Source organism: Misgurnus anguillicaudatus, chromosome 12 (genome assembly GCF_027580225.2).
Source record: "Misgurnus anguillicaudatus chromosome 12, ASM2758022v2, whole genome shotgun sequence".
Lineage (NCBI taxonomy): Eukaryota > Metazoa > Chordata > Actinopteri > Cypriniformes > Cobitidae > Misgurnus > Misgurnus anguillicaudatus.
In genome coordinates this window covers 36,247,685-36,270,904 of record NC_073348.2, presented here as the reverse complement: position 1 = coordinate 36,270,904, position 23,220 = coordinate 36,247,685, and the positions used below count along the sequence as shown (strand labels likewise).

General features: G+C 35.3%; 4 protein-coding genes across 4 annotated transcripts; 1 reads left to right on the top strand and 3 right to left on the bottom strand.

The window, feature by feature from the left end:
- Positions 1–448: 448 nt before the first annotated feature.
- pcna (proliferating cell nuclear antigen) lies at positions 449–3,057 on the top strand. The gene is made up of 6 exons (XM_055207794.2): positions 449–851; positions 1,755–1,852; positions 2,008–2,075; positions 2,165–2,359; positions 2,503–2,626; positions 2,715–3,057. Exons 1-6 carry the CDS (start codon positions 631–633, stop codon positions 2,789–2,791), a joined length of 783 nt encoding a protein of 260 aa, XP_055063769.1. The 5' UTR covers positions 449–630; the 3' UTR covers positions 2,792–3,057.
- Positions 3,058–4,453: 1,396 nt separating this feature from the next.
- Positions 4,454–6,895, bottom strand: LOC141369089 (GTPase IMAP family member 8-like). Its single transcript, XM_073874491.1, has 4 exons — positions 6,761–6,895; positions 5,714–6,257; positions 5,571–5,632; positions 4,454–5,437 (listed from the first exon to the last, which is right to left on the bottom strand). The coding sequence occupies exons 1-4, from the start codon at positions 6,813–6,815 to the stop codon at positions 4,752–4,754; spliced, it is 1,347 nt and encodes a 448-aa protein (XP_073730592.1). The 5' UTR covers positions 6,816–6,895; the 3' UTR covers positions 4,454–4,751.
- Positions 6,896–6,929: 34 nt separating this feature from the next.
- On the bottom strand, positions 6,930–21,032 carry LOC129447564 (GTPase IMAP family member 8-like). The gene is made up of 6 exons (XM_073873744.1): positions 20,770–21,032; positions 10,886–11,465; positions 10,565–10,614; positions 8,403–8,979; positions 8,241–8,314; positions 6,930–7,516 (listed from the first exon to the last, which is right to left on the bottom strand). The coding sequence occupies exons 1-6, from the start codon at positions 20,777–20,779 to the stop codon at positions 6,930–6,932; spliced, it is 1,878 nt and encodes a 625-aa protein (XP_073729845.1). The 5' UTR covers positions 20,780–21,032.
- LOC141369090 (GTPase IMAP family member 2-like) lies at positions 14,547–15,547 on the bottom strand. Its single transcript, XM_073874492.1, has one exon. The coding sequence runs from the start codon at positions 15,526–15,528 to the stop codon at positions 14,905–14,907; it is 624 nt and encodes a 207-aa protein (XP_073730593.1). The 5' UTR covers positions 15,529–15,547; the 3' UTR covers positions 14,547–14,904.
- Positions 21,033–23,220: the final 2,188 nt, after the last annotated feature.

Sequence of the window (23,220 nt, the reverse complement as noted above, 5' to 3'; positions counted from 1 at the left end):
TTGATAAACAATTAAAAAAAAACTTTACTTTTACGTATTAAAATTCTTGCATATGCGCTGTTCTGACTAGAGGGTATACATCTACGGTCAAATCTCGCGAGATGTTGTGTTTGGGGTTAGGTTTAGGATGAAAACGGCGGTTCAAGGATGAAAACAGCGGTTCTAGATATGATACAGCTGTGGCCAAATATCGCGAGATGTTGGTTTTAGAGTTAGGTTTGGGGGTAGAGTTCGCATGAGAGTTCGGATTAGAATGAAAACAGCGCTCATCCGGCGAGATTTTGTCCGTAGCTTTATCCCTTCTAGCCACAATTCCTTCTAGCGCCCTCTTTCAGCCAATGGCAGTTCCGTGTTTGTAGGCGGAGACAACATGTGAGAGGAAATGACGTAGAAAAGAGTCGGCCAGTTTATGAAAGTACCCGCAAAAGAGCGCGCAGTTGCACTTCGAGCCTCGAGACAGAACGCACAGCTGCTCAAACATCGTTTCTTTTAGGGGCTTTGTACATCCATACATCGTTCTTCTGAACTTTATTACTGCGTCTCTGCAGGCGATTTAAAGCTTGAAACTAGGCCGCGCTTGTGTCGTAGCAACAATTAGCAAGGTTACTTTTTGTCCCTATTAGAAACAACATGTTTGAGGCACGTCTCGTTCAAGGATCAATCCTTAAGAAGGTTCTGGAGGCCCTGAAAGACCTCATCACCGAGGCCTGTTGGGATGTCAGCTCATCGGGTATCTCTCTGCAGAGTATGGACTCATCTCATGTGTCTCTGGTGCAGCTCACGCTCCGGAGCGATGGGTTCGACTCTTACCGCTGCGACAGAAACCTCGCCATGGGTGTCAACTTAAGCAGGTATGTTAACAATAAATGTGATGGTAATTCGTTTAAAATGTTTTTTTAATCATTACAGGGTTTGCAGTTGCTTTGTAATCTCTTGTAACGTTAGAGTTAAAAGTCAAACTATCCCGTGCATGCCCACGCCTCTTTGCAAAATGGTTTTATTGTAGTAAAATTTTGGGAGATATGTAACGTTATTTTCTTATAGTTACGTTATATTGATAACCATAATTGCCATATCGTTAGTTGATCATGGATAAACTATAGTAACATTAGTGAAATAATGCTAAATGTGGTTGTTATGGTTATAGTACAAATATTATGGTTGCTATATTAAAACCATGGTTAGTTTTCGACTGCATGAGTAAATACTTAAGGTTTGAAAGGGATAAAGCATATTTTACGTATTGTATAGTCCACATGGCGCAAATAATGCTATTCAGGTCTGTATTTGGCGCGCAAAGTTCCTGTGTTCTTCCCGCACTGCTGCTTGTGACGTCATTTAGGCGCGTTGAAGATGGCGCGAAAGAGCCGGGTGGCAGAATGACACTAAAGTTTTACATTTACACAATTTTTGTGAATCAATAAATGCTTCACAACTTTACTTTTTTACTACAGGGAATAAAACGTTTAATATATTTAGTAACGCATTAGTTATCATCACTCAAAAGATTAGATTAGTTTTGTCATCATACGCGTACATAAATATCTTGCATGAACCAATAAAACAATAATATATTTACAGGATATATTAATCTAAGATTAAAATTGTGTATTATTGTCCGTAGATAGTTTTGATTTGAAAAATAGTGACACAATATTGCTTATTGTCTATTTACGTTTATGTTTGCAACAGTTTTATATTTTTGATCACTTGTTCTACATGCGTACTTGATGCATACTATTTTTGTTTTCTAGCATGTCAAAGATTCTAAAGTGTGCTGGAAATGAAGATATCATCACACTTCGGGCAGAAGACAATGCTGACTCTTTGGCCCTGGTCTTTGAAACTCTCAGTGAGTTTGTTAAACATTTTACTTTAAGACTTTATGTATTAGCAATGTGTGTAATTAAGAATAGTTTATAGACTATGCACAGAGCACACTACAAAAGCAATATTTTCTTTATACCAGACTGCTTTTTGAAATGTTTACATTTTCCTTGTTTATAGACCAAGAGAAGGTGTCCGATTATGAGATGAAGTTGATGGACTTGGATGTGGAGCAGCTTGGGATCCCTGTAAGACTTTTGCATTTACACTCATCCTTATTGAAGAAATTTATTTATGCTTACTTTTCAATAACCACCCCTTATTTTTTGATCTTTAGGAGCAGGAATACAGCTGTGTGGTGAAGATGCCTTCCGGCGAGTTTGCCAGAATCTGCAGGGATCTGTCGCAGATCGGCGACGCTGTTATGATCTCATGTGCCAAGGATGGAGTGAAGTTCTCTGCCAGCGGCGAGCTGGGCACGGGCAACATTAAGCTCTCACAGACCAGCAACGTCGACAAGGAGGACGAAGCGGTAGGTTTAATTAGTTTGCGTTACTGATATCAGAACTGGATCGGACTTAACCTACATACATTGGCGTTTGAGATTTTAATCTATATAAGTTAATTTGTGTATTCTATAAACGTGACTAACAGGCATTGTTGTGTTTCCCACAGGTGACGATTGAGATGAATGAGCCAGTGCAGCTAATTTTTGCCTTGAACTACCTGAACTTCTTCACCAAAGCCACTCCGCTGTCCAAGACGGTCACGCTGAGCATGTCCGCAGACATCCCACTTGGTACGAAATATTTAAATCTCTCTTTCCTGTCTTTTAAAAATAAATATCACCAAATGTCTTTACCCTCATGCTGTTTTGTCTCCAACAGTGGTTGAGTACAAAATTGCAGACATGGGACACGTCAAATACTACCTGGCCCCCAAGATCGACGAAGAGTCGTCATAAGTCCAAACAGACGCCATCAGGGTTCTTTCTCGCGTACCAGAAATGTTTTGGATAGATCTTTTGGAAAAAAATGTATTGTACTCCTCAGTGTCTGCTGTGGTTTCCACTTCAATGGATTCGTGTGACCATCTGTGTGGCCGTTTCACATGAATGGCAGATATCACGGGTGCACTTACAGTACTTTGGTCCTCAACTTTACCAGGCACTGTGGGGTGAATCTGGAGTGCTCATAGGAGCATGTACAGACTTGACTTCAGTTTGGTTTTGTTTTTCTGTGTATTTCCCTCTCCCTCCATTTAACGGCTCATTTCAGTCTGTAGATAATTGTCTGTAAATATCTTAAATTGGACTTTGTTCATTCTCGCCCATGAATAAATCTTTTTGTAATGATGGTCCTGTTGTGTGTCTCAGATGACATGTTACCTAATTATTAAGCCACCATCAAATCTTTAAATCCCAGAAGTCTTTTATATATGGGATTGAAATATTTGACAGTGCTTAATTTAATATTTCATGACCTTGCCGCTAGAGGGTGCCATTGCACCACGGTGGATTTGTATTTGCAGTTTAATCAAAACTTTATAATTTTCAAATCATACTGATATTTTCAAAATATGATAAAGTAGTAGCACAAAGATCTTAAATAAAAAAAAGTACCTGTAATGGTAAGAGTGTAGTGGCCCAGACTGGTCAGGTAAGTTAAAATGTAAAATTAAATGGTAAATGTCGTGTCTTTGTGTCATTATCCAGATGCCCAGATCTTGATGACTGGCTGATTTTTTTTTAGACACCGCTCAAAGTTTTAGATCAATCAGCAAACTGATTTTAAACCATTCTAGTATATCTAGTATTTTCAGGTGGGTATATACATGGCTACAAAGCAACATCTTTATAGACTATATGTAGTTCATTTTTCATAAGTACAATATTTCATTTTAGCATTTGGGGCAGTTTCCCAGACAGGCCTTACCATAGTCCCAGATTAAAATGCATGTTTGATCTGAATTAATTTAAAAATACCGTGCACTTACATGTTAACATATATCAGTGCCATTGTTTGTCTCAAGAAAGCACATCAGTATTGTTTTTTGTAAGGTGTTTTTTATTACTTGATTTCTTAATATAACTAAGGCCTAGTCCGGTATTAATCTAACTCCTGTCTGGGAAACTGTCCCTTTGTGTTTCCAATTTAATTGTTTATTTTTTTTTCAGAGAAGTATTAAAGGATAACGTCAGGTTTTCAGATTTGTAAAATGAATTCATCCACTGTGCTAGGTGGCGACATTTATTTTTAAACGCTGAATTCCCCATTTCAGTATAAACGAATGAGATCGAGAGAGCTTCAAGAAGCAGATAAGCAAATGTTATGCTAATGAGGTCAAAATGGTTATAGTGGCAAAATAGTAGAAGTTTACCAGAGTAAATGAAACATACTGCTACAAGAAAGGAAGTCTATTCAAATTTTATATTATTATGATGTAATAAAGAGTAAATTGGAGTACTAAAGGCCACATTTACTTTGTTGGGATTGTTTTGCCACCAGAGGGAGAAAATGCACCACCTATCGGTATAATTAAAAACAAGATAAAAGTTGGGTAAAAGATTTACTATCTTTCCTATTACTGAGATTAAATGTCTTAAGTAGAAACTTAAATGGTCGGGGTTTAGTGTCCCAGACTTTAATTGATCAGGTAATGCAAGTTTAAATGTTATTTTTATTTGAAATGTGTGAATTAAAGGCAATTGAAAGATTAAAAATTATGTATGAACCATTCTTCTATCCCCGATAAGTTTACAGTAAATATTAAGGGGTAACATGTATGGTTTATCTTTATCACAACTATTAGCATACCTAAAACTGACATTATACATTTATCATTATATTATATGTATTTAATGTATGCAGGTGTGTAACAGATGGGAAAGGATTGATAATTTAACATCCACACACATTTTGCCTTTACAAGATCCTGCATTCTGCATCCTTTATCTTTTGTGGAATGTTGATTTGTTTCTTGTAAGGATGTTGTGGCATTATCCCAGGAATGTTTCCATCTGTCTGCATGTTCACAACGATCTCCATAAGTTCCTTAACTTGTTGATGGTTTTTCTTGTTGTTGTCAAAAGCAACACATCTTGAGCCACAGGTTACGATCAGCTGTTGAAGTTCCTGATCACTTCCATTGATATAATCTGCCAAAGTTTTATCCTGCAGTTTCTCTTTACCGGTGAAAAGAATCACAGTTTTTGAAGTCACGTCCTCACCAAACTCTTTCTTCAAGCGTGGCAGAACCTCTCTCTCTCCATCTGTGAAACGACCAAGATGCATAACCAACAAATACACAACAGGCCTGTGCTGAATGAGCTCTTTACAATAGCGTAACTGTTCGTCTTGATTCTTAAGATCTTCATTAAAGAAATCTGGAGTGTCTATGAGCCTGATCTTCATGTGACAGACTGTTTCTTCTTTTATATCGCAAGACTTTGTTGTCGGCACAGAACTGGCACGAGACTCAAACTGTTGCTGTCCCAGGATGGTGTTTCCTGTTGCGCTCTTTCCACTTCCTGTCTGTCCCAACAGCACAATGGTCATGAAGCTGCGGTCTATAACAGTCATGGCTGCCGGCTGCTGAAAATCCTGGTAAACTGATAATAAGCAACATAAATTAGAACTATAGTTCTTTAGCTCAACGATTGAAATACATCAAGATTTAAGACGTTAAGATTGATTTTGATACTCCTAAAAGACATGATTTTGAGATTTAAAAAAAGTCATTACCTGATGTCGGTGGTAGCATTGGCTCCTCAGGTATATTTAAAGGAGTAATCTTGTTGTATGTCCTACAGGAAATAAAAGAGTATTGATGCACATATGTCCATATTAATTTAATTCCTGTTCATAATCATCTATATATCTCTTACCTTTCTTGTGCAGATTTAGAAGCTTGATTCTTCTCCATCATTTCTTTTGTGTATTTCATCAGTTGATCGACCAGTTGATCGCCTTTCATGTGTTTGTTGTAAAGGCAACATCTATTTCCACACTCTTTTAGAAGCTGTTTATGAAAGTCATTTTTGATTATGGGTTTTTCATTGTTAAACAACACAATTGTGTTTTCCACCATTTGTTGTCCAAATGTCTTCTTTAGTTCGGTAAGCATCTCTAACTCTTTTGAAGACACCTTATTTTCTTTCAGTACCAGGAGGAATACACGAGGACCTGCGTATGATGGCTTCAACAGCTCTATGCTGTCTGTCATTGGATCTGAATTGAAAGGGTATGGAGTTTTAATGATGACAACATTCTCATCTTCTACTTTTCCCTTATTTATCTCACATGTGACAATTTGTACATGAAATGCCTCTTTTTCAAGGATGATGTTTCCTATCAGACATTTGCATTTGTTGCTCTTTCCCAGCAACACCACTGTGATGTGTTCATCTGAAGATGCCTGGACATTTTCCTCTGTGATGAAATAAATAATGCAAGTGTTAATAACATAAAACCTATCAAATCACTTCTGCATTCTTGTATAACCTTTTATGATATTTATAATTTCAGGGATGTGTGGTGGAACCAATATCTGTATCTGTGGACATCTTAAAAGTAGTTTGGTAAGTGCAGAAATTGTGTTATATTATGTTCCCTTCATAGAGAACATTTAAAGGGGTTACATTTAAAGCGGTTTACATTATAAAGATGTAAAATAAGTCTTTGGTGTCCCCAGAGTGCTTATGTGAAATATGTGAAAATACCACACAGTTAATTTATTATAACAGGTTAAAATTGATATTTTGTAGTCTGAGCAAAAATGTGCCATTTTTGGTTGTGTTCTTTAAAATGCAAATGAGCTGATGAAATGCAAACACTGTTCGCAATGATGGTGGTTTGTTGCAATTGAAATTCAATTTTGCTGTCAATTATTCTCTCTCTTAGATGATAGAGGAATGGCAATATCTGTAAGATACCTGTGCACTTCAGCTCCTGCTCCATCGGTTCAGTGTCTTCAAACATCTCAGTCATGCTAAATGAAAAAAAGTTTAGTTTTATATATACAATATTTGTTAATTTATCAATTGAATATCACAACACAGTAAATGTTTTTCTTATGTTTGCATTGTGTGTGTCTTATATTTCTTACTTGTCATCACCAGATGCAGTGTTGGCTGATTCGTAATCCTTCTTCTGCATTTGATCCCATATCTTCATTATCTGTTTGATCAGCTCAGGATCATTTATGCCTTGATTCTTCTTGTGAACACAAACTCTCTTTCTGCACTCATGCACAAGTTGTTTGAGTTTCTCATCAGCTCGCTCATAAAGCTCTGCAAAACTTTCATGTCTATGACTAACCAGCACAATGATTGTGTTTTCTACCATTGTCTCTCCAAATCTTGCTTTCAGTTGTTTGAACATCCCTACTTCTGTTTGTGTCCGCGTGACCTCCTGCAGTACCAAGAGAAACACCCGTGAACCTGCATATGATGGGTTCAGCTCTTCTCTCGTCGCTTTTGATTTTGGGGTCAGCAAATGAAAATGATCTGGGGTCTTGATAACGTAGATGAATTGATCATCTCCTTGTTTCAGCCATACATCCATTTCTTTTTCAGCACTAAAGCAATCTTCTTGGAGAATTGCATTGCCTATCATACACTTGTCTTCGCTGTTTATTCCCAGCAGCACCATAGTGATGACTTTACGAGATTGCTGAACCATTTCCTCTGCTATAACATAAAAAACTAAATAACAATTCACATGTAATGGCAAATGTCAAGCAACTTACAAATGAGGAAAACAATGGAAGCAGTCACATCAACAAAAGGGCAGCGGTGCTGTTGGCTCACAGTACATGAAGTACATTTTTTTTGTTAAACTGGTTAAATTGCTTGTTTAAATTTAATGAAATTGCTTATGGTTAACAAACTGTGAACTAAACGTGGCACAATATGATTACAACGATAGGAAATTGATAAAAACACAGGCAATTGAAACCGAGCGCAAACACATACAGGGATGTATCCATCTGCTTTGATTGACTTTTTTTCTGCAACTTAAGGGATTTGTTCGATATTTCTGCTTTTTAAAGCCTAATCAGTCTCGTCTAGTCAATGTTTGATGACTAATATCATTGAATGAGATCTCTGTAAGGTCAGAGTAGTCTGCTATGACATCTGATAAAAAACATTTCTAAAATATTGAATCCACGGTTCGAAAAAAAATTCTGAATAACGTGAAAAAGATACCTCTTATCGCAGCATTGTGTGCACAGTGTTACCTTGAATGTGACTCTTTCATTGGGCTCATGCAGGTTATCGTGGGTATGCAAAATAATTAGAACAATGGTTCTTAAGGTAAATAATTTGAATTTGAAGACATGATCGATTTTATTACTTCAAAATCTGAGAACTACATGTTCTTAATACATTTGAGATAAAAAAAATGTTTTACCTGATATTATATTTAGTGCTGGTGTTAGCATGGTCTTCATAGAAATATTTGCAGGAGAAATATTATTGTATGTCCTATAGGAAACAAAAGAGCAAATTGATGATTGATTGGTTTAATAATTTATTTAATTCCTGTTCATATGTATAAATATAAATCTCCTACCTTTCTTGTAAAGATTGAGAAGCCTGATTCTTCTCCATAATGATCTGTGTGTAGTACATCAGTTGTTTGACCAGTTCATTTTTTGTTGTTTGTTTGTTGTAAAGGTAAACTCTGTTTCCACACTCTTCTAGAAGCTGTTTATGAGAGACACGTTTGAAGGTCACACTAGATTTGTCCATTGATCCTGAAGACAGCTTCATTTCTTTGTTACACAACACAATTGTATTTCCCACCATTTGTTCCCCAAACCTTTGCTTCAGTTGGGTAAACATCTCTATCTCTTCAGGAGACACCTTATTTTCTTTCAGTATCAGGAGGAATACACGAGGACCTGCGTATGATGGCTTCAACAGCTCTGTGCTGTCTGTCATTGGGTCTGAGTTGAAAGGGTATGGAGGTTTGATGATAGCAACACTTTCATTGGCTACTTTCCCCCTGTTTGTCTCACAAGTGACAACTTCTGACTGAAATTTTTCTTTCCCAAAAATGATATTTCCTATCAGACATTTGCATTTGTTGTTCTTTCCCAGCAACACCATTGTGATGTAGTCATCTGAAGATGCCTGGACATTTTCCCCTGTGGTGAATTAAAAGTGTTAAAATCAGAAAAAAATTCGGTATATTTGCAGACATGAATACAATTATTGTCATTTAACTAACACATTTGCTGTAGTGACAGACAGTTTACGGGTTATGCTGTTTGAAGTTAACCCAGCAACCTTTGATTTAGCAGCCCAGATCCTTAACCATTACACTGCTGGGATTAAATATGGCTGTTTATTTGGAGACTTGCTATTGGCTGTTGTTTTTGAATAAATAATGAGTTGAGTCTTAGAAAGGTTTATAGGGGGCTATTTTGTGAATGTTTTTACTATTAATATAATTGTCTGAAGTTAATGGGGTGGTTTTCTAGTCCCAGACTAAAATGCATGTTTGCACTGCCTTATTTTTAAAAGTATCTTAACATATTTCAGTGCCATCGTTTTGTCTCAATATGCACATCAGTAATGTTTTTTTCTAAGGTATGTTTGTAAAAACTACCTAAATGTCCTAAAATAACTAAAGCCTAGTCCTCATTTAATCTAGACCCTGTCCATGAAACTGTCCCAATGTGTTATATTACGTTTAATGTAAAATGCGCTAATTTTTAAATTTACCCAGAGATTAATAATACTTTTCCTATGAGTTAAATACTGCTGAAGAGACTATACTCTTAAAAAATTTGTAGAAATTACAGTATTACTGGCAGCTGTTTGCCAGTAACTTAGTGTATTTCATTTTATGTTATTTAACAGTTTGTTCAAAGTTAAATGAACATTAAACATCTTTACAGAATACTATAACATAACAGCCTCATGCAAAGCATGAGAACCAAAATCTGAAGGAAAAAAACAGAAAAAGGTTGATGAGGTTCTGGTTCCCAGCTGATAGCAAATTGTTTACAGTATGTATATTTACCGGCACAGTTGGAGCTGCTTAGTAGCAGATCATGTCTCATCACGCTGGCGTTTGGCTAAAAATTATTATTTTCTAAAAAAAAATTTCTGTCGTGGGTAATTTTCTCTTGAATTTTCTCATATATTTACACGAAGAACAAACACAAACTTCTGTCAAGCCCTTGACTCAGTGAAACTTTATGTGCTGCAGTCTCATTTTATTACAGAGCACAACAAATTATACAATATAGACTTCTGAAGGTTGCAGAAACCGTACGTTAAAAGTTAAAGCATGCAAACATTAAAATCAAAATGTGTAAATTGCAATTGTTGCCAAAAACAGCACTCGCAAATGAATATTTCTTGTTGCCAATGTGACCATTTAGGCGCACATCTGGAGCCCTGTTAAAACGTCAAATATTGGGTGGGACAATTCGGCCATTTAAATTATTGGAGGCCATACAGAAATATAAATTGGTCATTAGCGTTAAGGCCATTTATTTCACTGTATAGTGTGTGATTTTGTCACATTCTTAATTTATAAATATATTTTTTCTGAGGCTTTTTGTGCTTTTAGCAGAGACGGAAATTAAACTTGGGTCGCCATGAGCACCGTGGTGATATGCTGTATCGACCGTCGGTGCACTAACCACAAAACTATAAGCACTTACTGTCACATTCTATAATTTAAATGATAGAGAAATGGGGAAAATCCTTAAGATATACCTTTGTTTTCATCTGTCTGCTTCATCAGTTCAGTGTTGTCAACATTCAGGCTTAAAGAGTAAAAGGACATTACAGGTTTAGCTAGTTTTATAAGTGAAATTTCAGGTTAAAAATGCTAATCTCAAATTTTATAACACAGCGAAATGTTAAACTAAATGATGTTTATTTAGTAGCAGAAAGTTTTCTGTGAGGGTTAGGTTTAGGGATCGGGTTAGGGGAAGGAATTGAATATGTAGTTTTTCCAACATAGAAGTCATAATGTCTATGGAAAGTTCCCATAAAACATTGAAACCTGTGCATGTGTGCAAGTGTATCTCTTACTTGTCATCACCAGATGCATTGGTTGATTCGTGATCCCGCTTCTGCATTTGATCACATGTCTTCATTATCTGTTTGATGAGCTCGGTATCATTTATGCCTTTATTTTTCTTATGAACACAAACTCTATTTCGGCATTCATCCAGAAGTTTTTTGAGTTTCTCATCAGCTCGCTCATATAGCTCTAAACTTTCCTCTCTGTCACTAATCAGCACAATGATTGTGTTTTCTACCATTGTCTCTCCAAATCTCACTTTCAGTTGGCGAAACAACTCTGCTTCTTTTTGGCTCAGCGTGTCCCCCTGCAGTACCAAGAGAAACACACGTGGACCTGCATATGATGGCTTCAGCTCTTCTCTGGCATCTTTTGATTGTGGGGTCGGCCAGTGGAATTTATCTGGAGTGTTGATAACGAAGATTGATTGATCATCTACTTTTTTCAGCCTTGCCCGCGTTTCATTTTCAGCATCAAAGCAATCTTCTTGGACAATTGCATTGCCTATCATACACTTGTCTTCGCTGTTTATTCCCAGCAGCACCATAATGATGTCTTTACGAAATTGATGGACATTTGTATCTTCTGCTATAACAAAAAACAAAATAATAATTGACCTGTGATGCAATATGATGGAGTTTAAAGGGATAGTTCACCCAAAAATAAAAATTCTGTCATAATTTTCTCATCCTCATATTGTTCTAAACCTGTATGTGTTTTTTTTATTTTAATGAACCTAAATTAAAGGCGGAGTCCTCGATGTTTGAAAAATGCGTTGGAAAAGGATACGGGCCGACTACCAAAACACACTTTTAGCCAATCAAATCAAATGCCGGGTTGCGTATGTGTGGGGTGGGTCTATCAACAGTAGGTCCAGATTCTATTGGGGTAGGGGCGTGTTTGTTTGGGTGATTTCAAATATCAATATTGGCTTTCAAACATCGTGGACTCCGCCTTTAAGATATTTTGATAAATGATGATAAGCACACAGCCAATTGTAACCATTGACTTTTTAGTAGAAAAAAAATATTATGGAAGTATTGTGATAAATGATAAAAAGCTATTTTGATAAATGATGATAAGCACACAGATGATGGTACTCATTGAATTCCATTGTATTTTTATTCCTACTATGAAAGTCAATGGTTACAACCAGCTGTGTACTTAAAATCATTTATCAGAATATCTTATTTTGTGTTCATCAGAAAAAAAGAAATAGAGATTAAGAACAGCACAACAATGAGAAAATGATGGCAGAATTATCATTTTTGGGTAAACTATCCCCTAAAAAATGTAGTGTGATTACTTCTGCAATAAGTTATAGAAATATCTGGGAACACACAAAAAAGGCCAGTGCCCCCCATTACCTTTTCTATCACTCTTTCTTATAAGCCTGCTGCGTGCAGAAGTGTGCAGCACAATAATAAGTAAAAATAAAAGACCCAGTAAAAGGGATCTAGTGACGCTCCTGCTTATCATCATAATTCTTAAACTGGAGACGTTACCTTAATTCACAAGAAAACATAAAGTAATTATAAAAAAGCAAAGCATACAATAATCACACAATACTTACTTTGTGACATGTTGAATTCTGGTTTCACAAATAAATCATTTACACAGAAAAATCATGACACGTTTGAAAACTGATCCTAAGTACCCTAAATGAAAGTGAAAATCAACTTTCAGCAGCAAAAAATGGGCTTGGCCACGTCTGGTAAAACACCTCAAGTGTTTTGAACATCAAGTTTGTCAAGATTGTTGTAGGTTCTCACCCTTCACTGCAAATTTTACATATTTCAAAAATATCACACAAGGTGAAAATCTAAAACTAACAACAAATAATAAAAGTATAAAACTAAGAAAATAACAGTAGAAAGTGTAATATAAGGTAATCCTTTATGGATCCGGAAAAACAGTTGTGAATTTAACAATAGCTATACTGTGAATAGAGTGAAAAATAATTATAATTATCGTGCCTTTTATCCTCAAATAGCACAGCTCCCCCATTGTGTGTGTTTATGGGGCACTCACACACCTGGAATATGGCGGCGCCGTTGACCTTGCAGTAACACATTTTTTCTGATGTTTAATTACACAGAATTTATTTTAAATTAATGTGTTTTATAAAATGTCCAAAAAAAAAAAAAAAAAAAAAACTGTGGCACCTCTGGTACCCCCCAGAGGGCCACGACCCCCAGTTTGAGAACCACTGCATTAAGAAACACAAACATTAAAATACAACTCATCTTTGCATTTAAGCATGTCTTTATTCATGATTTGCCATGTAAAGTTTGCTCTGTAGATTAATTTATTGATTCAGTGATGCATCATTTATTTAATTTATTAATTTTGTGTAGAGCAAACTAAACTCCGCCCTCTTGCGGTGAGTTGAGGGTTTACGAGTTTGAGTGTCCATGGATTTACATTTCGAATTTTCGCCTAAAACAGTAGACCATCCGTGTATAGGAACTTTATAGAAACTCATTTTAACATAATATGATTTGTGACACCAATTCTAATTTCAAATATTATTTAGGATAGATAGTATGCAGATTAGGATTTGGGACGCATAATGAGACTTGTCTGTTTCGAAACCAGCGCCATCTGCTGTTTACTAAAACATATAGCAGTTCGTTTAACAAAGCAACCAGCTGGATTTTTAAATTAGGTGTAAAAATAAAGCTTAGAGTACTACATGTGTGTGAATGGTCAATGTAATAAATTAATCTGTTAATTAATCTGTTAATACATTTCAGTATGAAATGTAGTATTCAGTTTGACACTATATTGTATAGAATAAAGTTTACACGCACATAAATAGTCAACTATTCAGTTTTCAAGGGTGTTTTTGTCCGGGAATGATAGAGCTGTGCCTGGTCAGAATTGATATTGGCCTTAAAGCCCAATAATTGTATTTATTCATTTATTTGCTGCTGTGAGTTTTAACTGTGTTTAATTTAATTTACAGAATAATTTTGTGTTTAGCTGCACTGTAAAATGTTTCTGTTAATTTACGGCCAAATTTCAACATGATTTAGTTTGGATTCAATATTTCATACTTTGCACAACCTAACGCTTTTTAGCTTTGGCTCTATCATTAAAAAATATTTAAGTTAGATGAATTATTTTTTTACACAACCAACACACACATTTTGATGAACAGTATTTACATTGTTTTCATTTCATTATTATACCGGAGGCTTAGTTAAACAGGCTTAGTTTAACAACTATGTAACCCTGCTGTGTAAAAATGTTTTCAATCCCAGCTTTCAGTTACTAGGAGTTGTTGACATGTTTGGTGTAATGTTGTAGGTAACAAGCCAGTGATTAAAATAATAAACGGATGGATTTGGTGACTTACACACACAAATCAGAAATCGAAAAAAACATAAGATGTAGAAATTTACTTTCATGCCTCCAAAACACTCTTTGTTCAATATCTTAACCAAAAAAACCCACATGAAATCTTTTCACAAATTCATAGGAGATCATCTGACAGTAAAAGAACAGTAAAAGCACAGATTCCTCTGCCCTGTAGAAATATGTAAAGTAGCTGTGTTACAAATAAGTTAACCCTGCGTTAGTTTGTGCCACGCTCACCCCTACTGCTGTTGTAGCTCTAGGCTATCAATATTTGCCACTTGGTTAAAAACAAGATAAATGTTCTAAAATATTTTAATATTGGTTATAAGAAGATCTTTTCTAGCACTGAGAGTAAATGTCTTAAGAAGAAACTAAAATGAGCAGGATTTAGTGGCCCAAACTTTAATTGATCAGGAAATGCAAGTTTAAAAATTATTTATATTTTTATTTGAAATGTTTTAAATGTAAAGGCCATTTTCAAAGATTCAAACTTTAATAATCACTGTTTATCTTCTATTCTCAGAGAAATGTACATATATTAATATTAAGAAATAACCTGTATGGTTTATCTGTAGCACAACTATCAGCATACCTATAACTGACATTTATCATGATATTATTTGATTGTTTAATGTATGTATTTAACATCCACACATTTTTGTCTTTACAATATTCTACATTGTTTTTTGTTATGATGTTGTGGCACTTTCGCAGGAGTGTTTCCATCTGTCTGCATTTTCCCAATGATATCCATAAGTTCCTTAACTTGTTGATGGTTTTTCTTGTTGTTGTCAAATGCAACACATCTTGAGCCACAGGTTACGATCAGCTGTTGAAGTTTATGATCACTTCCATTGATATAATCTGCCAAAGTTTTATCCTGCAGTTTCTCTTTACCGGTGAAAAGAATCACAGTTTTTGAAGTCACGTCCTCACCAAACTCTTTCTGCAAGCGTGGCAGAACCTCTCTCTCTCCTTCTGTGAAACGACCGAGATGCATAACCAACAAATACACAACAGGCCTGTGCTGAATGAGCTCTTTACAATAGCGTAACTGTTCGTCTTGATTCTTAAGATCTTCATTAAAGAAATCTGGAGTGTCTATAACTTTGATCTTCATGTGACAGACTGTTTCGTCTTTTATATCGCAAGACTTTGTTGTCGGCAAAGAACTGGCACGAGACTCAAACTGTTGCTGTCCCAGGATGGTGTTTCCTGTTGCGCTCTTTCCACTTCCTGTCTGTCCCAACAGCACAATGGTCATGAAGCTGCGGTCCATAACATTCATTGCTGACGGCTGTTGATCATCCTGACTGATAATATACAACATTAATTACAACAATGGTTCTTTAGCTCAATGATTAAAATTAAGACGTCATGATTGATTTTGTTACTCCTAAAAGACATGATTTTGAGATTTTTTAAAAAAGTCATTACCTGATGTCGGTGGTAGCATTGGCTCCTCAGGAATATTTAAAGGAGAAATCTTGTTGTATGTCCTACAGGAGATAAAAGAGTAATCGATGCACATATATCCATATTAATTTTATTCTTGTTCATAATCATAACTATCTTTTACCTTTCCTGTGCAGATTTAGAAGCTTGATTCTTCTCCATCATTTCTTTTGCGTATTTCATCAGTTGATTGACCAGTTGAGTTCTTGTTATGCATCTGTTGTAAAGGCAACATCTATTTCCACACTCTTTTAAAAGCTGTTTATGAAAGTCATTTTGTTTTTCATTGATAAAAATGAAAATTGTGTTTTCCACCATTTGTTGTCCAAACCTCTGCTTCAGTTGGGTAAAGATCTCTAACTCTTTTGAAGATGCCTTATTTTCTTCCAGTATCAGGAGGAATACACGACGACCTGTGTATGATGGCTTCAACAGCTCTGTGCTGTCTGTCATTGGATCTGAGTGGAAAGGGTATGGAGTATTGACGATATCAACACTCTTATCTGCTATTTTTACATTATTTGTCTCACAAGTGAGTTTTTCTGGCTGAAATTGCTCTTTCCCAAGAATGAAGTTTCCTATTTGACATTTGTTTATGTTGTTCTTTCCCAGCAACACCATTGTGATGTGTTCATCTGAAGATGCCTGGGCATTTTCCCCTGTGATAAATTAAAAATAAATTAAAAGTGTTTATATCAGAAAAAAACTTTTTTTGTCACATATGTTTTAAAGATATTTATAGAACATTAAATATATTGCAGGACGTAAGACTATAGGGCTATCGGCATCGACTGACAGATTTTTTTGACCAGACAGATCGTAGCTCTTGCAGTCCACATAGAACTGTTGTGTTGTTACATTTTTGGAGAGGTGTGCGTCTATGCACAGGTTACGGCACTGGGTTTGCAATCGTATCTGTCACTCTAAAAAAACAAACGGTGCTATATAGAACCAAAACTGTTGCTTTGGATCGTAATCATAGAAGAACCGTTTTTAGTGCCATATAGCACCAGTGAAGCACCTGTGTAGAACCATATAGGGGCCATATAGAACCACTATAGCACCAAATATGGTTCTACATAGCACTATATGGTTCTACACAGGTGTTTCACTGGTGCTTCACTGGTGCTATATGGCACTAAAAACAGTTCTTCTATGATTACGAGCAAAGAACCACTTTTGGTGCTATATAGCACCGTTTGTTTTTAGATTGTGTGTATGGCGTATAATCGACGCAAACATATAAATTGGGCTTAATTGTTAAGGTTACATATTTCACTGTATACTGACCTTACCAGCAGGTAATGATCAACATTTTGTCCCATTATTTGATTTACATGATAGAAAAAGTACAAAATCTTTAAGATATACCTTTGTTTTCTTCTGTCTGCTTCATCGGTAAAGTGTTATTAACATTCACATACAGGCTAAAAGAGTAAAATGACAAAGAAATTTCAGGTCAAAGTCATATTTCTTAAAAATGTAAAACTTAAATTTTACAACACTGTGAAATCTAGAGCTGGGTATCGATTCAGATGTTCCAGATCGATTCGATTTCAATTCACAAGCTATCAAATCGATTTGATTTCCATTTTTTGATTCCGGTTCTCGGGTCGGTTTTTATACTCGATTCTCGATCCAAATCAATGAATATAGATTTAATACAAATGCTATATTAATAAAAAAGTGAACAGCAGTTTACAAGTGGGTAATTAATAAAAAGAAATTAAAGCCACAACACTATCAACGTCGTCTTGCTTGCGAAATCTAAAATGCTTCCATACCTCTGAATTTTTATGTGAAGGTGGCATCAACGTCAAGGAAGCACTGGGGCCTCATTTATATACAAAGATTTATTCGTAAAGTGTGCGTATGCAAAAATCCACGTCAATGTCCATGTTTACAAAAACTGTCTTTGACGTGGAAAAGTGCTTAGCGCCACGTCAGGGTCTGAGCAGACGTACATACTTTTGCATATTCCTGCAGGTTTTTGGAAAATAAGCCATTCTTGTTGTTTGAAATTAGGTTTTAACATTGACAAGCGCTCTTTTATATGTCTATGACATTAATTAGGCATTGTTTAAAGGCGGAGATCTGAAACTGCTCGGCTGTGCGCACAAGGTAAAGTTCATTTGCTATTTATAGATTTGAAAGGGGTACGCACGTTTTCTGCTCGTACGTTCAGTTTATGAATCACACATACGCATTTTTGTTAAATGATCGTAAGATCAAATGTAGGATGGTTTTTACGCAGCATTTTATAAATGGGGCCCCTGAAACCGCCATTTTTAAAACTGAATGAATGAATGACCGGCTCACCTGTCGCTCCTTGGTAACATAGAGCAAGGAAAAAAAGAGGATGACATGTAGTGAATAATACTATTTATTAGATTAACGTTAATCTTACGTTCAATGTTTTGGGAAATTAATGTAGAGTTTCGTTTCAAAACGAGATCCATTTTTTAACATTTTTGTCAAAACATGTTTTATTATTATGTTATCATGTTATTATTTTGTTTTATGGTGCTACTTAGCTGTATTTTTTAAATTATGAAGGTTTAAATCAAAACAAACCAACTGCAGTTGAATTGAAATTAATTGAAATGCACAACCAAAAAACGAGATTTCTGAACAATTTAAAAAACGGTGGTTATCTTGTTTTGCAACGAAACTCTTCAAATATGAAAGAAAAAAAAATCGATTCTGCTCTTTGAGAATCGATTTTTAATCGACCAGGTTAAAAAAAACGATTCATCAAAAAAAAAATTTTGCCCAGCCCTAGTGAAATCTTTTGTCTAAACATATCCACAATTACATTTTTGGTCCCCAGGGCCTTAACCTCAACAGTCATTGAGGGGGACATGTATAATAATTATAAATGGCCAAATTGTCCCACCTCAAATATTTGATGTCTACATATAACCCTGAATGTTTTGGTCCCCTTATGTTCAAGTGTTTATGGCCTTGCCCATTAGGAAAACAGCGCATAAATCAACAAAATTATGTTTATTTCAAAATCTAAAATAGCAGAAAGTGTAAGAGTCAGGTTAATGAAAGGGAATAGTACAGTATATAAAGTTTGTTCAGCATAGAAGTCATTACATCTATGTAAAAGTTCCCATAAAACATAGAAACGTGTATGTGTGTGCGTGAGATTTGTCTTACATGTCTTCATCAGATGCAGAGTTGGTTGACTCCTGATTCTGTTTCTGCATTTCATCCCATATCTTCATTATCTGTTTGATCAGCTCAGGATCCTTCATCCCTTGAGTCTTCTTGTGAACACAAACTCTCTTTTCAAAATCATTCAGAAGCTTTTTGAGGTTCTCATCAGCTCGTTCATATAGCTCTTGAAGACTTTCCTCCCTATCACTAACCAGCACAACGATTGTGTTTTCTACCATCTTTTCTCCAAACCTTTTCTTCAGCTGGGTTCTTGTTTCTTTTTGATACTCTTTATTTTCATGCACTACCAAGAGGAATATACGAGGACCTGTGTATGATGGGTTCATCTCCTTCATTCTGTGTAAAGCAGCTGGATCTGAGTGTAGAGAGTCTGGAGTTTTAATAACAATGAGATTTGTATCTGCTACTTTTCCTTTAATCTTCTCACAGTCTTTTGGCTTGAATTGTTTTTCTCCAAGGATGATGTTTCCTATCAGACATTTGTCATCGTTGTTCTTTCCCAGCAAGAACACTGTGATGTTTTCACCTGCTGATGGCCAATCATTTTCCCCTGTGATGAATTATGTAATTCACAATTATATTTCGCTCTTGTTTTTTATGATGATAATACATTTTTGCAGATTCAAATTCATACAAATGAGATTTTATTATGTCCTATCATACGCTGAAATGTTCGTTGGTCATTACCAGAAACTGTATTAGTTTGTAAAGTTTTAAATATTGATATTTTTATTACAAAATCGCACTGATTGCCCTTAGAAGGCCTTTATTAACCCCCTATAGTCATGTTTATTACTTCTGAGAAGGATGAATTTTTTAGGCTTCAAAACAGAAGCACTATTTACTATCATTATATAGTTTGGAAGAGCCATTTTTTTTAAATGCAAAATCTACAAGATGTACCTTTATTTTCATCTGTGTGCTTCGCCTTTTCAACTGTCTCATTCATGCTAAAGAAGTAAAATGGCATTACAGGTTTAATTATAGCTTTACAAAAGAGAGAGAGAAAGAAATTTCTTGTTTCTCAAACATTTTTCAATGAATGTCACAATACAATTAAATGTTTGTGTGTGTCATATCTCTTACTTGTCATCACTAAATGCAGTGTTGGTTGATTTCTGACCCCGCTTTTGCATTTGATCCCATTTCTTCATTATCTGTTTGATCAGCTCTGGATCTTTTATGCCTTTATTTTTCTTATGAATACAAACTCTATTTCTGCACTCATCCAGAACTTTTTTGAGTTTCTCATCAGCTCGCTCATATAGCTCTAAACGTTCCTCTCGGTCACTAACCAGCACAATGATTGTGTTTTCTACCATTGTCTCTCCAAATCTCACTTTCAGTTGGTGGAACAACTCTGCTTCTTTTTTTGCCAGTGTGTCCCCCTGCAGTACCAAGAGAAACACACGTGGACCTGGATATGATGGCTTCAGCTCTTCTCTGGGGTCTTTTGATTCTTGGATCAGCCAATGGAATTTATCTGGAGTGTTGATAACGTAGATTGATTGATCATCTACTTTTTTCAGCCTTGCCTGCGTTTCATTTTCCGCACCAAAGCAATCTTCTTTGACAATTGTATTGCCTATCATACACTTATCTTTGTTGTTTATTCCCAGCATCACCATAGTGATGTCTTTATGAGATTGATGGACATTTGCATCCTTTCCTATAACAAAAACAAAATAATAATTCACATGTGATGCAATGTTATAGCTGAGAGGGTCCAAAAACTGTGCGTGCCTGCGCGTACGTGCGAGCATGTGTAAGAAATCCATTTTCTTAAGTTGGACAGAGATCAATTCACTTAATTCTTAAAAAAAATCTTTAAAATACTGTAACACAGAAAAGCATACAAGAAAAAAAAACATTACAAAAATAAACTTACTTTGTGACATGCTGAATTCTGGTTCACAAATAATTGATGAGCACAGTAAAAATCATGACACGTTTCTCCAGCCCTATAGTCAGGATAGATCCTAAGTAAGTGAAAGTGAATATCATCTTGTCTTTAATGCAGGAGAAAATGGGCTTGGCCATGTCTCGTAAAACATGTCAAGTCACTTATTGTGTAGATAACAGCTACAGTATTTATCTTTGTTGTAGGTTCTTACAGTTTTTCTTAGACGCTTTGGTACATTTCTCGAATCATAATTGACATTTGCAAAACAGTAAGTGCATTTCTTAAAACAATTCGTACAAATAGCAAAACACCATGGATTACCTGCAAAAGCCAATCTCTTGCTAAAAATCCTTAGTTCATCTCTCAAAAGTAAATATGAATGTCAGCCATCAGAATGTCCTTGTGTCATTGTGTATGGATAAGACAGTATGGATAAGACGGATAAGTACATAATTTGCATGGATGTACCAAAGCATTAGCAACTTCTTCAAAGAAATGAGAAAGCTTTTTTGATGTGCACAATTGACACAATGATGTGAAGATTGTAAAAACTGTAATCTGTACACGGCTGCTGTTGCTGCATGCATGAGTAAATACTTTTGCTAAAACATCCTCATAATTACAGAGGATAGGAATATATGCTGCTGCAACAGAACCCCTATAACAGATCTAGGCAGGTGGTGCTAAGGGAGGAGGGGGGCTTGAAATAATACCATGACAGGCTGCGTTGAGATAAACCAGGACAGAATAGAAATAAATGGGTAACTTTGAAAGGAAAGGAAGATTGCTTTATGTACTCTAAAAATGCTGGGTTATTTTCAACCCTGCTTGGGTCAAAAAAGGGACGAACCCAGCACCTTGGGTTATTTATAGATAGATAGATAGATAGATAGATAGATAGATAGATAGATAGATAGATAGATAGATAGATAGATAGATAGATAGATAGATAGATAGATAGATAGATAGATAGATAGATAGATAGATGAGTTTGTTTTCTTGTTTGTTTTATCAATCTGAATTAGCCTTAAAACTAGCCTAAGACTTTGCACAGTACAGAACCATGATGTTTTGTAAACTGACCTCTTAATCTCAAATCACCTGCACTTTGATAATCATAATTGTTATCGTTCAGATAAAGCTTGCAATTTATTGCATCTAAACACAAATGCTGACATAGCTTTACATATTTTATGTCTTAATTACAGCTTGCGGGAAATTATTCAACAATTCAGTCTGCAAAACTTTCTTATCTTTACAGTTCAAACAGTGTATATAACTTACCTATATTCAATTGTTGTCACTACACTTAAAAATGTAAATGTTGGATTATCTTAAACAGTTACTTCAATTGGTAGCACCTTAACATTTTATATTTTCAAGTGAGATATTTAAGATTTTTCACTTTTCACAATGTAGATAGTGTAGTACTGTGGGGATCAAGACTGTAATAAATATTGTGGGGAAGTGACATTTTTGTTGAAGTTTTTCCTGGTTTGATTAAGTTATCACATTAATCATCAACCAAGATTTAAAGTTTTCATCATCATTGTTTCTATCATCAATTACTTTGAAATTATATATCTGAATCTTGGTGTATCAGCATTAATAAGTGACTTAATCACTAACTTAAATTTAATAAACTGTATGGTGTAAAGAGTAATAAAATATTTTACTTAAGTAAAAGTAAAGTTACTGGTCTAAAAATCTACTCAAGTAAAAGAAAAAAGTAATTTCAACTTTACTCAAAGTAAAAGTTACTTTTTTACAGCGGGGTGAGTTGGGGGATTCTAATATAGTTCAAAAAGGATTTAGGAATATAAATCACAAACTAGTTGTTTTAAATTGTAGGAACACCTTTACAATAAGCAATAACAAAAATAAAATAAAACTAAGAAATATTTATGGAATTGTTGAATGATTTTTACAGGTGACCCACTAAACATTAAACATCTGATGGACGTGCAGATCATGGCTATATTGCGTCCGTCGGTCCATGACAATTCTGAATGTCTACACGATGTGCAAACTAGGTCTGTTATTTGGATATCTAATTATGACAAATTCTGGATGTCTACACGACATGCAAACTAGGTCCGCTATTTGGACATCTAACCATGACCCATATGAATTTCAACATTTGAACGCCGGACTCACTTTAAAAAGGATTTTGTGGTGTTGCTGTGTCAACTTTAGTTTTCTTAAGTTGACACAACTTGCAATTTCTGAATTTATTCACTAAAGAAATGTTTTCCTTCATCCAACTAAAAATTTTAGGCTAATGGTTCACATCTATATTTCATAACTTGAGCCAATGAAAAATCTTGCCCTAAACAAAATTTTTACATCTATGAAAACCTGGCAAAAAGGTATATTTTTGTTGAAGAAAGTACATCAAATTAATTTATTGCCAGCAGCCATATCACCCTGTAGCCC

Coding starts and splice junctions, on each gene's coding strand:
- LOC141369089 (XM_073874491.1), bottom strand. CDS start 6,815: ATGACTGAGATGTTTGAAGACACTGAACCGATGGAGCAGGAGCTGAAG. Junction 6,258..6,760: donor GCAGGAGCTGAAGTGCACAG/GTATCTTACAGA, acceptor ATTTCATCACAG/AGGAAAATGTCCAGGCATCT. Junction 5,633..5,713: donor TCTAAATCTGCACAAGAAAG/GTAAGAGATATA, acceptor TATTTCCTGTAG/GACATACAACAAGATTACTC.
- LOC129447564 (XM_073873744.1), bottom strand. Junction 8,315..8,402: donor TCTCAATCTTTACAAGAAAG/GTAGGAGATTTA, acceptor TGTTTCCTATAG/GACATACAATAATATTTCTC. Junction 7,517..8,240: donor AGCACTAAATATAATATCAG/GTAAAACATTTT, acceptor TTTATGTTATAG/CAGAGGAAATGGTTCAGCAA.
- LOC141369090 (XM_073874492.1), bottom strand. CDS start 15,528: ATGAATGTTATGGACCGCAGCTTCATGACCATTGTGCTGTTGGGACAG.
- pcna (XM_055207794.2), top strand. CDS start 631: ATGTTTGAGGCACGTCTCGTTCAAGGATCAATCCTTAAGAAGGTTCTG. Junction 2,360..2,502: donor TCGACAAGGAGGACGAAGCG/GTAGGTTTAATT, acceptor TGTTTCCCACAG/GTGACGATTGAGATGAATGA. Junction 2,627..2,714: donor GTCCGCAGACATCCCACTTG/GTACGAAATATT, acceptor TGTCTCCAACAG/TGGTTGAGTACAAAATTGCA.